General features: G+C 51.7%; 1 protein-coding gene across 1 annotated transcript; it reads right to left on the minus strand.

Annotated features, from left to right (window-relative positions):
- Positions 1–765: 765 nt before the first annotated feature.
- EIF3D (eukaryotic translation initiation factor 3 subunit D) lies at positions 766–12744 on the minus strand. The gene is made up of 15 exons (XM_079141621.1): positions 12603–12744; positions 10230–10362; positions 9911–9956; positions 9005–9141; positions 8348–8433; positions 7763–7835; positions 6588–6700; positions 5804–5936; positions 4726–4873; positions 3974–4104; positions 3321–3406; positions 3073–3202; positions 1698–1840; positions 1254–1537; positions 766–893 (listed from the first exon to the last, which is right to left on the minus strand). Exons 2-15 carry the CDS (start codon positions 10350–10352, stop codon positions 880–882), a joined length of 1647 nt encoding a protein of 548 aa, XP_078997747.1. The 5' UTR covers positions 10353–10362; positions 12603–12744; the 3' UTR covers positions 766–879.
- Between the last annotated feature and the right edge of the window lie 429 nt (positions 12745–13173).

Here is a 13173-nt window from a genome sequence, read left to right on the forward strand (position 1 = left end):
ACACACGAAAGATATATATACACACACACACACACACACACACACACACACACACACACACACACATATATTGTGCTTGCTGAGGCACAAATTATTTTGATTAAAATTCCAACTTAAGGAATTCTAACAAAGCTGAAACTATTCCATCCATACAGAGCTCTATTTCCACTAGCATTAAGTTCTGAAGAAGGTGGCGACTCGGTATTTATAGATGTTTAATTACCCCAGCAGGATAATTACTTCAGTGACCAGAACAGAGTAGCATTCATCTAGAGAAGTTTACGCAGCCTAAACATCTAAAGCTTTATGACACACTGCTTTTGTCACCCGCCCAAGCCAAGCTTGAAAAGCAACCTACAAACCAAGACAATCATCACACCATAGAATATCCACCAAAATCTTCCAAGGTGCCCTTCTCCAAGCGCGGCGATCCTACCCTAGTCATGACCTGGGGGTTCTCAGAGACGGCAGGCTTTCTAAGGGTGACAGCTTGGTCTTGCACACAGCCAGTAGGCCTGAGGGCTTGTGCCAGTGGGCTTCTTGTGGGGACCTCCATAACTTACCTCACAACTAACACTGCCCATGAGAGGATCATTTCAAAAGGCTCCAAGAGACACTCAGGAATTCACCTGTACGAGGAGCGTGACGCTAACAATGCTCGAGAACATAAGAATGCTGGACAGAAGCTGCTGGGTCTCTCACTCTCCCCGTCCTAAGGGCTGCTGGGAAAAGGAAGGGCTGTCAATCGTAATGGAGGCAAATGAGGAAGGAAAGAGGCCAAGAAGACCGATACTTTATTCCATCTGCCAGACAGACATTCCACTAGGCAGCAAAGGCCTTCCTGGGCTCGGCAACTCCAGTTCTGTGTCACCATCTGGTTTAAGTTTCTTCCTCTGAAAGACACAAAATGTTGAGAGAATGAGCCACGCTGCTGACGTGACGCCCACTCTCCCTTGTGAACCTCTGGCGAATGCTTCTGAGGTTCAACGCCTCTACTTGGAAGATGGCTTCTGGGATCCTCAGAGGTAAGCTACCTTCAGTCAGGCAGGTGAGGCTGGAGATGTTTCTGGGCTGGGTGGCCACTGGAGCCCACCTTTCTTGTCCAGAGCACCAGCTAGGGTCAGAGACCTCCACAGCCTTTCTCCAAAGCCTCCCCCACCCTTCCTGCCGTGAAGGCTCTGGAGGAAGCTCTGGGAGGCGGAGTCGGTGCTGCTCAGGTCCCAGGGCCCCAGGGGTCGCTCCCTGCCACCCACCTTCTTCTTCCTCTTCCTCCTCCTCCTCGTCCTCATCGTCCTCGTCGGAGCTGAAGGTGCCGTCGGGCAGGCTATAGACGCGGATGACCTGCTTGTTGGGGTCCTTGAGGATCAGGTACTTGCCCTCCTCCAGCTTCATGCAGATGTCGATGACACAGCGCAGGATGCCCCAGGCGTTCTCCACGCTCAGGTTGATCTGGCTGGCGAACTCATTGGGCTTGAACTGCTGGGTGCCCAAGATGACGTGGCGCGAGGAGTCCTTCACATGGTACCGAGACACGTACCTGTTGGGAAAGGGACGTTAGTGGCAGGAGCAGGGTGGCCCTGAAATGGCAGTGCCAAGGGTCAAACGTCAGTTAATGGGGGACACCTGATCTGCTGCGGTCCCCAAGGGACAAAGGAAAAGACCAGCCCGGGTCCCGGCCTCTCGGAAGGGAGCCTCACCCCAGCTTGAGGTACTCGGAACCGGCCAGCAGCGCACAGCAGGTCCAGCGGGCCAGCTTGTAGCTGTTGTTCTTCAGCTCGGTGGCGATGACGGCCCCTCGCTGAGAGTCCAGCTTCTGACGCCAGTCAACGCCATTGCAGTGCTGAGAGGAAGGCCAGTCAGAGGTGCGGGAAGGAGGCAGGGGATCAGAGACAAAGACGTGGCCCCCCTTGCACAGCCCGCCATCCAGCAGCCACTCAGTGGGACAGTTCCTTTCCTCTACATGCCCATCTGGACGGGTGGACACACAAAGGACAGGACATGCAAATGGCATCAAGTGTCCTATAAATGAGAGGCTCTTGTGCTGTGGGGAGGAGGGGCCCCATGGAGGCGCGATGGCTAACCAAGCGGAGAGGACTGGCGGGCTGCAGGGGAGTGACGGGCACTGATCTGAGGCTCAGTGGGAAGGCCAGCCTCAGTCTGAGGCTCCACAGACAGCAAAAAAGGACCCCAGCGAGGTCTCCAGGCACCTCAGTTGCCGATGTGGGCAGCTGGGTTGGTCCAGAGTGATGTGACCATTCAGAGGTCACATGGTGGAGGTTTCCACACCTTCTTGGTTCAATGCAAAAAATATACTCAAGTTCACTTTATTAGTCATTTAGTTCTAATGACTATTAGTCATTTAGTTCTAACCCAAACTACCTAGGAGTGTGGGTTTGCTGAGGCATCCGAGAGCCCTTCCCCGTGTGCGCATGTGAGGCAGCAGCTATGGACTAGAAACGGGCAGGCAGAGGTCTGCGGGGACAGATGCGAAACAGGTGAGAACAGGGCCCAAGCCTGGCCTGCAGCTGAGGGGCCAAGGTGCAGAACAGATGGCCCTGCGTCCTCTCACTGCATCAAGTGTCCTTGGTTCTCACAGCAGCAAGGAGAGCTGCTGCCCACTGACTCCTGTGTGGCGTGGGCCAGGGCAGGCCGAGAATGACCAGTGGCCCAGCCACCAGGGAATGGCGCGCGGGGGAAGGTGGGAAGAGGAGGTCAGGGAAGCGGGTCTCTTTCAAGGTGTGTCTACAGGTGAATTCTGAGCTGGGTCGTAGAACCTTTGAGTTCATGGTGAAGGAACAGGACAAAGGAGTCAAAAGCTGGAGACAGGCAATGGCTGGAGTAAAGAGGTGACGAGAGCTGCTGGGCCTGGAGGAGGCTGCCAGCCCAGGCAAGAGGGCAGAGCCAGAAGTGCCAAGAGCAGAGACAACGGGAGGCCAGATGGCAAGAAGAGGAAGCAAGAGCTGGAGGCGGGTGCTGGCGAGCCAAGTGGCAGATGCCAGGCCCTGCCCCCACGGGGAACTATGTGGAGAGCCCCCGGCTGGGAACAGACGCGGCGTGAGGGTGGTGCCTCACCCTGGAGTCCCACTCGTTGAGGGTCTTGATGTTGATGAAGGACACCTCTCCGTTGGCCCCCGTCATGACGCCGTCATGCTCACAACGGACGATAAGGTCGATGTCATCTCCAAGCTTCCACCTACGGTACCTGCAGTGAAGGAGGACCTCATCAGGTCACTGACACCCTGTTTCAGGTGTCCCCCCCGTCCAGCCCAGTGGGCTCTGGCCTGGGCTCCCGAGCACCCTCATCCAGGGCCGTGCTGTACCGGTAGGCGACAGAGGCGATTTCATTCTTGTCCATGTCATCCTCCACGAATGGGTTGGGGTTGGGGAAGTTGTATCTTTCCTTCCCCTGCAAAAACGACAGGCCGTCACAAGACACTGCCAACTCGGTTTCTAACCCAACCAGCCAGGCCCAGCACGGTTCAGTTAGAGCCCTGGCCAGGTGCTGGGCTCACTGTGCTTTACGTCTGCTTTGCCCTCCTGCTGTCAGCGCCCGGTGGCTGGGGACAAGCACTCAGCAGCCCCTCTGCCCTTCACCACGGCACAGAGGCTACTCAAGTCAAACAACGTGCTGTCCAGGATCTGTCCTCTTTTGCTACAACGAAGCTCCCTCAGGGAAGGAGCTTTGCTTTGTTTCCTGCTCCATCCCCAGGACCAAAAGGATGCATCTGCACACGTGTCTGTTAAATAACTGAAGGATCTTCACAACGTGTCTACGCACGCGAGATAGGCATCATAGGTATTGTGACTACAGAGGAAACGGGCCCCAGACCACGGAGAGAGGAGGGTAGATCTGCCCTGTGACTGGGCAGCCTGACTTCAAGGCAGGGACGGCACCTGTCCTGCTCAGTCAACCCCACAGCCCCAAGCAGAGGCGCACTACTCGGCCTCTGAAGGCCAGCGCCCGTCTCCTCACCATTCTCAGGCACTGCTGGGAGAAGTTGTGGTTGATGTAGGTCGCCTCCATGGCCAGGTTGCGGGGAGAGTTGAAGGAATTGCCTTCATCCTGAGGGGGCTCATTGGCTGTCTCACTCACTGTCAGGAGGTCTGCAAAGGGAGTGTGGTCACACACGATGCAGCCAAGAGTCACCCACGGTGTGCCCAGCACCTGGGAGACCTGCAGACCCAAATCACAGGCCCTTCCCCCAAAGAACCATTTTCTACAAGTGCAGGACACGTGGTGGAGGGAGAAGCCTCGAGACCCCGACAGTGCAGCCAGTCACACCAGAGAGCCGCCCTTCTGACCAGGGGCATGTTTGACTTTGAGCTTTTTAACAGAGGAGCAGCCTCAGGCTTCAGGCTCAGAATTTTGCCATTTTCTGAGTGACTGACGCTCAGTTAGGGCAGGTGCACACACAGAAGCACGCACACACACAAAGGCAGAAGCAAAAAGCATCAGTCTGAAGTGAAGCTCACACCAAGGGGGTCTGAGAGACGCAGAGGTCGGAATGCCTGCCGGAGCCACAGCCCGAGGCCAGGGCAACGTGAGGCCGGCAGGCTCCGCAGCGCCAGCCCCTCCTCCACGCCTCAAGGAGCCAGCAGAGACGCTGACGTGCGGCCTCGCCTGAGGACACAGACCACCTTCCACCCCTCTTTAGTTCTAGGGAATTGTTCTGAACCCACAAAATCACCCCAGGCCTCTAAGCAGCTCCCAGACAGGCTCCTCACCAAAGTCGGAGTTGTCCCTCTTGTCAAAGAAGAGCTTGGACCCAACTCGCTGGACAACAATGTCCCAGGAATACACTGAGCGGGTGCAGCTCATCAGTGTGGCCAGAATGGCATCGGTGGCAAACACGTTCCCTTGAGTCTTTGCCAGCTGTAAGGAGGACAAGAGGGAGGTCTGAGGAGATTCTTTTTTAGGCCTGACTGCTCATTTGCACGGCAGGGAGGACTCCTTCGCTTGCCACGCAAACCTTTAGGAACAGGAGGCCTTTCCCACCCACACCTCCCCTGGTCGTCTGAGAAGGCTGCAGCACATGGGCCAGAGACTCTGCCTGTAGTTGCCACACTGGGCTGTGGTGGCACTGCTGGCCACGGCCACTTGACACTTGCTAGTGCTTCTCCATGCCTTCAGCCCTGCCTTGGTGGCACGTGTTAAGAACATTCGCCCGGGGCTGGGGAGATAGCTCGGCTGGTAAAGTGCTTGCCTCCCAAGCACAAAGCCCTGAGTTCGATCCCCAGTACTGCCAAAAAAAAAAAAAAAAAAAAAAAAAAAAGAACATTCGCCCCTTTGGCGGATGAGAAAACTCAGCTCCAGATCGAGGAAGTCAGTGAGCAGGGCGGAGCCAGGGCTCGCCCCAGCATCACCCCAGCATCGCACAGTGTCTGTCCTGCTACGTGCCTCGCCTTCCCCTACTCCAGGTCTATTTAGAGGAGTCCTGCAGTCGGCCCTCTTTCTGGGGGCTCCACACCCAGACACAAGCAAATATTAGGAAAACAACACTGTGTCTGCTGAGCACATGCAGACGTCAATACAGCGTAATAACTGCTTAGGTGGCAATCACGTCCCAGGTACTGTAGTAACCTGCAGGTGGTTTACAGTACATAAAAAGACACGCGCACGTTATATGGAAATCATGTCATTTCCATAAGGCATCTTGGCATCTGTGGAAGGGTCCTGGGAACAATGCCCTGTGGGTAACAAGGGGTGTCCATATATCCCATGTCCTTTGCTTCTTTGAGGCCTCAGCTGTAGAAGCTGAAAGCATTCCTAATGGGTGGGGGAGGGGTGGCAGGGTATGCACACCTTGCGGATGACGGGGTCATCTGTGGTGGTGACAGTGTGGAAGATGCGCTTGATGCTCCGCAGTGGCTTCTCGCTCCTGGTGGTGATGCGGTCAAAGGCTTTGTCGTAGTACTCTAGGGCCCCACAGCACTCACTAAGGGAGAGCAGGCAGGACAGCAAGGAAAGAGATGAACCCACTTTTTAAGCCACAGACTCCTAAGTCTCGTGCACAAGTCTAATAAAAAGAAGAGACGGAGGACAGACTTCGGGCCTGGCGCTCTGGTTCCCCGCTGGGTCAGTTCCATCCACCTGTCCTTTGTAGCAAGCTCTTTGAAATCTCAGGAGAAGCAGTCTCCTGAAGAACTGCTGTCTCGCTCTCTCTGCCAAAAGAGCTTTATGACTTAATCTTATTGTGCTTTTGCTCAGGATGCCAGAAAGTTGTAATAAATCTGGGATTTAATATTAGCAAATTTCTTCCTGTTTTTTTTTTTTTTTTTTTTTTTTTTTAATTTATTTTCTTTTCTTTCTGCTGCAAGAGCTACATAACTCAATTTTATTTTGCCTTTGCTCAGGATGCCAGGAAATTGCAAGAAATCTGAAGTTTAGGATTAATAAACTTCTTTCTGCTTTTTGGGTTAGTCTTGTTTTTCAAAAACACATCTATTAACCTTTTGGTTAAGCAATCTCTTTTGGGTAAGTGGCTTCACATTCTTTCTGCAATTACTAAGGCTTAAGGGAACATCCACCACCAGATAGTCCACCATCGGGAGCATGGTGGAAAGGAAGCAATAAAGGCGTTACTCACATGTCCTGGGGCTCTGAGACTTCCAAGTAGCGCATCTTCATCAGCTGAGGAAAATCCATTTCCTCTTTCACCTCCCAATCACTACGAACCTCGACTGAAGAGTCTCGGGGTTTCTACAGTGGAAAACCATTGGAGGAAAAAAATTATAATCCATGCAAGATACAAGCAAAACACAGTTTAACACGATGAAGGTCACTTATTCAGCAACTACAGTGCTGGCTGTTTGATGAGACAGGATCCCTAACTCCTGGGAGCTTATAACCCAAAACAACAAAAAAGATCAGGAGTGCAAAAACTTGTGATTCCATGCTTGGGCAATGATGCCACCAGGGACGTGCAGGGCTCAAGGGTCCTCATGGGTGGAACTCTTCTGGACCTGCACCTTCGTGTCCTACTTACATGTGCTTACTGTTCTCACAGTGTCCACACCAGCACTGCGGCAGTAATCTATCCAGTAATCTAGAGATGATTTACTTGTGTGTGTGTGTATGCGGTGCTGGGGAACTGAACCCAGTGCCCTGTGCATGTGAGGCAAGCACTCTACCAACTGAGCTATATCCCCTGCCCTAGGATTTAAATACCTAAGGGCAGGGAGTGTAGCTCAGTGGTAGAATGCTTGCCTAATGTGTAAGATCCTGTGTTCAACTCTTAGCACTGCAAAAAACAAAACAAAAAAGCCCACAAAAGTACTTGAGAGCACCTACACAGGGTCACATGCAAATACTGCCACATTTTCTATACAAGGAGTTGAGCACCTGCAATTCTGGTATCCTCAGGGGGTTTGGGAATCGATCCTCTGCAGATACTGTGCCAATACAAGCTAAAAGTGGATGTGCCTTGAAAATGCTATGCTAAATAAAGGTAGCCCTGTCACAAAAGATCACATAAAATTTCATTTATGTGAAATGCTCAAAACAGGAAAATCCAGAGACAAAAAATAGATCAGTGGTTGTCTAGGGCTGGGAGGAATAGGGGTGACTGCTTAAGTACAGGGCTTCTTTTTAAGGTGAGGATAGGGTCTGAAATCGATTGCAGCAATGATTGCAGCAATGATTGCACAACTCCGCAAATACACTAAGACCACTCACTTATCCGGCATACGACTGCATCTCAAAGCTGTTAGAAAAAGAAACAAAACTGCGTTCTCAGACGGAATTTTGGTGTGGATACACTACCTGTGACTTTTGGTCCCATTTCTGCCTTACTCCAAATTGCTTCTGGAACTTTTTCTGCAGTCGTATGCGTTCTCTGAAAAAACAACACTGTGATCTCAGTGCAGACTTTTAAGCCAGTGGCCTTTTCTTCAGCTGAACTTCAGTATCATCCCTGACTTCTCTGAACTGTGGAGAACAGGGCCTTACAGAAAGAGGCCAAAGGGGCACAAAATGGAGATGCTAGCAGAAGCACGTTGTCCCCAAATACCGAGTGGGTGTACTAGCTCAACCTACACGGACCATCTGTGGCGGCCCAACCTGGGGCACAGTGGCTGCTATACTCACAGCTCAAGGGGTCTACAGGACGCAGCACAAGCGGGGCTTCTTAAAGTTGTGCCTGGTGGGACTGAACCCCGAGTCCTGTCCTGTCTGCCTTTGTTTCTCTCCAGTGCACATGTCCACTGCAAGTAGTCTCCCCCGTGCTACCTGCTTTAGGAAAGTCCCCTGGCCCCAGAGTGGGAACACCAGCCTCCTCCCGTCTGGCCCGTTTTCTGGGTACAGCTAGTCTGGGAAGGACACCTTGTGCGGGCAGGGTGGGGGCATCACCTCTCTTTCTGCTTGGCACTCTTAGGCAGGGTCTGTAGGTTGAACTGCAACATGTTGCGACGATCTTTGTCTCGGCGGAGGTTCCGCTGGGAATTAGGAAGAAAGAGCCATGTTAAGACCCCAGGGAGTCAGCGGGGCTGGAGGGAGGCCGTTAGAGGACGTGTGGCAGGCAAAGCCCAAGCTTCACCTTTTACTCTACGCTTTCTCTCCATGGCATCAACGGCCTGGACCTTTAATGGAAGAAGTACTGAAATTATCTCAGACTCATATTCCCACACATTTCTCTATTGAAGAACATTTGCTGGTCTCAGGTGAGCTGCTGAGTTTGCCTCTTTATGTAATAAGACGCAGCCCAACTGGACCATCTACTTAATAAAGTTCTCGCATAGCAATTAAGCGAGACGACAGTACATGGCACCTTTTTATTTACCCCCAGTCCCATTCTTAGGACAGGACTGTGATGCTGGAGCTGTTGGTGAGCAGGCCTCTCACTACAAAATGGACCCCTGGACCTCATACAGTTTTCTCCAGCTCCGTGTGTCACTGAATACCATGACATGCTCTCCTCTCTCATTACTATCCACAGGGTCACACTTAGCAGCAGGCGATGACCAATGGCAAAAGCCTCAGAGGCCAGGTTGTCAGCTCGGGCTCTACCTGTGCAAACCGCATGCGGTTCCGCTGGTAGGCAGTCTTCTGTGTCCGTGCCGTGTCCACGAGCTGGAAGCTGGTCTCGTCCTCCTCGTGGAAGTAAGCATACTGACTCCCGCCGCCAAACTGCGAGGAGTACTTATCTGGAGGCAAAGGTGACAGTGTGATCACCATAGCCTACAGGCTGTACTGGTACACACCAGGGGCTGGCATGCAGGCTCCCAGCCCCACCCCAGACCTACCAAACCAGAGCCAGGGCTTTAACAAGATCCCAGTGATTCATATGCACGTGGAAGTGTGAAAAGCCCTGGTCTAAAAAGCTTTTTGAGGAACTTGAGCCAACCCATTTCATTTTGCACCTTATCATGCAAGGGTTTGAGCTGAGAGCTCGTCAACAGGGTGTGTGTGTGAGAATGTGGGGCACGCACAGCACACCACTGTCTGCTGCCCAAGGCAGACACGTCTAGTGGATGAGTGACTCTCTTGTGGCCTCAGCCTCAGGTATCTTAACCTGGCACTCCAGGCAGCCATTCCCAACTACCCCAACTGGCACAGACACAAAGCCTTTTACCTTATTACTAGGATCTTAAAGACAAGGGATTTAAACCTGGAGTCCACTGATTATTGGCTTGAGAAGCTTAGTAAATTCCAAGCAAAGAATATAAACTGGTAATGTATTCAACAGATGAGGAAACCCTCCTGAGAATGGTCCATGCTCCTTTAACTACAATCTACGTTCTGGGGCTATTTAACAACCACAAAAAATGTGGTTTGTGTCTAGTCAAGAATATCCCCCTAAAAACTATCAATCATTGTTCTTTCCTTTCCTAGAAGAAAGTCTTCAGACAGAGGTTATTAGGAAAAAGTAACAATTCCCTCAAGGCCTGGTTCGGGCAGCCAGTTAAGACTTACTTGTGTACCTCTTATCTTGGTATGTGGCACCTGTCCAGTCTGCAACCTATTAAGAGCAACGGAGAAAGAATGCTCAGGTCAGCCAGGCAAGCTGCCGCTGACCCAGAAAGCCCTGAAAGCGAGGGGACACGTGCGGTAAAGTATCGGAATTGGCTTGTGATGCCTTTGGAAGTCCCCAGCACTCCCTCCGGAGGTTACACCCTATCTCAGCAGCTGGCTCTGTAGGAGCACAGGGGCTGCGCTTTTGAGAGAATAAATGAAACTCCTGGAGTAGCAGCCACAGCTTAAAAGATCCAGACTCCTGCTGACAGGCAAGTACCTTTCCCAGACGATCTCCTTTGCTGAACGGCTGGTAGGGCATATCCCGAAACTGCTCAGGAACAGCACAGGGGCCCCAGCCCGAGGGGTTGTCCTGGATCACGGGTGTCATGAACTTTGCCATCTTTTAAAACCTTAAAAACAAACGAGTCACTGCATGAAGGAAAGTCTCAGAGTATAAAACACGCACATATAGGGTAAAGACATAAATGCTAAAATTCAAGGAACAGTGCAAAAACAACCCTCAACTGTTGAGCTACTTTTTCTCATAAATATTTCTTTGAATACTTAAAACTCAGAAACCTGCCAACAAAACTGATTCGCCATATTTCATTAATTCTAGGACACCTTCTTTATTCACTGTAATGGATCTGAAATGAGGCTCTCCTTACACCTGATGGGTGTCACACCTTAACTGGCAGCTTTTATTTCTTAGTGTCACGTAAGTTAAGGGTGTCTGAGTGGTGTCTTACAGATTTGATGAAACAGTACCATTTTTCTGAAGTGTAAAAAGCACCTCTAGTTCTCAGAAACATTTTCATCAAGGCATACAAATTTATTTATATCACAGGATCATTGTGAAAGTTCTGTTAACACTTATGAATAAAACACCTTCTTTGTAAAATGTACACAATGACTACTGAGGCTTGTAAAAATATACTTATGCACAGTGCTAAAAAAAGATCCTGAAGCACATACTGCAATTTGATTTTCCTTTCTTGTTCTTCCAATTTTCTGATATCAAAAATTCTGTGTGCGCAGCAAGTGGACAGAGAGCCACGCACAGGCTGCCAGTAGGCTAAGAAGCCACCATAAAATTTTGGTGGAATGCCAAAATGTTCATAAATGTTGTGAGTACCAGGCACTGCTCTCAGCGCTCACCACACACCAATTCACTCAATCCTCCCAACAATCTTGTGACCAAGGGGCCAGTATTATCCCCACTTTCTGGGTAAGAAAACTGAGGTATAGTGAAGTTAAGACACTGCCCAAAGTTGCAATGCTAGTTGATGAACAATCTGAAACCAGATAGTCTGGTCCCAGAGACCACTCTCAGTATAATGGTGGAACTCATTTCAGGAGAGTTTAAAACTGGAGACTCTCCAGCATATGCCTGCCTATCACTGCCTGTCAAAAACCTATGAATTCATCATCTGAGGTGGCTCTCTGAAAATGCTCATTCACCAACATCTCCTGGAAGCTGGAAAGCAACCAGAGAGCACCAGCAGAGTGTACTTAGTAACCTTGATGCTCACTGTTCCTTGACAGGAAGACTGGGAAATGACATCTGGGTGACAGAAACAGTGACTGTATCTGGGAGCTTCAGCCTCTTAAGCTAACCTACAAGAACAAAAGGGAAGGGGTGGTGGTCTTGAAGCAATTCACATTAAATGAATCTTTAACCGACCCTGTGGCAGCCACTGCATATCATATCCTTTAATGTCACTAATCCTCCACACCCCATTTTAGAGAGAAAATTTAAAGCTCAGACAAATCAAGCAGCTAATCTGTCAATCATTTGGAATAGTTCTGACTCCCAGGGTTATCTGCGTAACTCCAGTTTTCTTTGCATTATGTTAGGCAGGAAGGAACCTGAAAAAAATTGGGTTTTAGGTCACACCTAACAACACAATAACGTCTTAGGAAGACATTTAAAATCCAGTTGTCAAAGCAGATGTAAGGAGCCCAAGCCTGATATGCATGATCTCTGTGGAGAACAGGGGATGGGGGTCCTTTGTCCAGCGCTGTAAAATAGTGAAAGCAGAAAGGAGCTAGTAGGAGAAACTGCGCCATTCAACTAAAACAATGTGACAGCTGTACCGGCCACAAGAGCAGGGCAGAGGGGCAACAACAGCAGTCCTGTGGCTACTGCAGATAAAACGCCACGGACCCCTGGGCTCAGGCTGGGGTAGGTTTCAGATCGAGGGTGGGATCTCCTCGGGTGTCTTTGTTGCCTAAATCACACACACACACACACACACAAAACCAGAAGAAAACCTCTGGAGGTACGCTCAAGGCAGGGGTCGAATACAGCCAGCCTGGCACCCCAAACACCCACTGAGAAGCTCAGGGAGGGTTCGGTCCCTTCAGAATGATCTGTGGCCCACTGGGTTAAGTCAGACGATCGAGTTCACCCAGCCCACGGCCGCTGAGCGAGGTCTGGGGCAAGCGACCTGCACCCAAGGACGTGCTCCGCATCCCGCAGTGTGGCGGGCCGGGGACCACCGAAGGCAGGTTCCTGCCCCGCCCAGCGGAGGGACAGCGACGGCAGAAGGGGACGTAGGAGAGGTCTCTTCCGGGAGGTCCCCGAAGTCCAAGTTTAGCCCGAGCTGGCTCTGGAGGTCGGTTGAACCCCACAAAACACGCCGCTCACCTGCAACGGCCTCAGCCCGCCCGGATGGCGACAGATGGCCCGGGCTGAAGACTTCGCTTAGCACTGCACTCCAAGGAACCGGGAAAACAGAGAACATGCGCACGCAGAGGCCGGCGCCGTAAACACGACCGGCACTGTCGTAAATGCCTTCTGGCTTCCTCCGGATTCGGCGGAAAAACGCACGAGCCGTAAAGCGAAGGCGCACCCGGAAATTCTTCGCTGCTCTTTGCCAGGTGTCGCCTTTAGCCTCTGAGGGCTAAGACGCGAGAGGGGTGATTACGTCAGGCTGCATCCGGGGACGTCCGGAGGGGGCGTTCCGAGCGGAAACGTGGCGGACCTTGGTGCCGCCGAAGCTGGGGGCGGGGCGAGGCTGACAGCCCCGCTGCCTCCCACAGTGCCCCGCGGCGCCCGCGCGCCGGAACCAGTGGTTCCGCGGCGTGGCTTCCGAGCCGAGTGGCGGCTGAGCTCCTGCCGCCCCTGCTCGTTCACAGTGGCGGAATGCTCGTTTCCCGGCGGCCGCCAGGGTTCACGCCGTTTCTCTGCAGCCGTCAGAGTTTCCGAAAAATTTCAG

The sequence above is a fragment of the Sciurus vulgaris genome (genome assembly GCF_902686455.1).
Source record: "Sciurus vulgaris genome assembly, chromosome: 5".
Taxonomy (NCBI): domain Eukaryota; kingdom Metazoa; phylum Chordata; class Mammalia; order Rodentia; family Sciuridae; genus Sciurus; species Sciurus vulgaris.

Coding starts and splice junctions, on each gene's coding strand:
- EIF3D (XM_079141621.1), bottom strand. CDS start 10,352: ATGGCAAAGTTCATGACACCCGTGATCCAGGACAACCCCTCGGGCTGG. Junction 6,701..7,762: donor AATGGGACCAAAAGTCACAG/GTAGTGTATCCA, acceptor TTTCCACTGTAG/AAACCCCGAGACTCTTCAGT. Junction 4,105..4,725: donor GAGGGACAACTCCGACTTTG/GTGAGGAGCCTG, acceptor CTCCCTTTGCAG/ACCTCCTGACAGTGAGTGAG.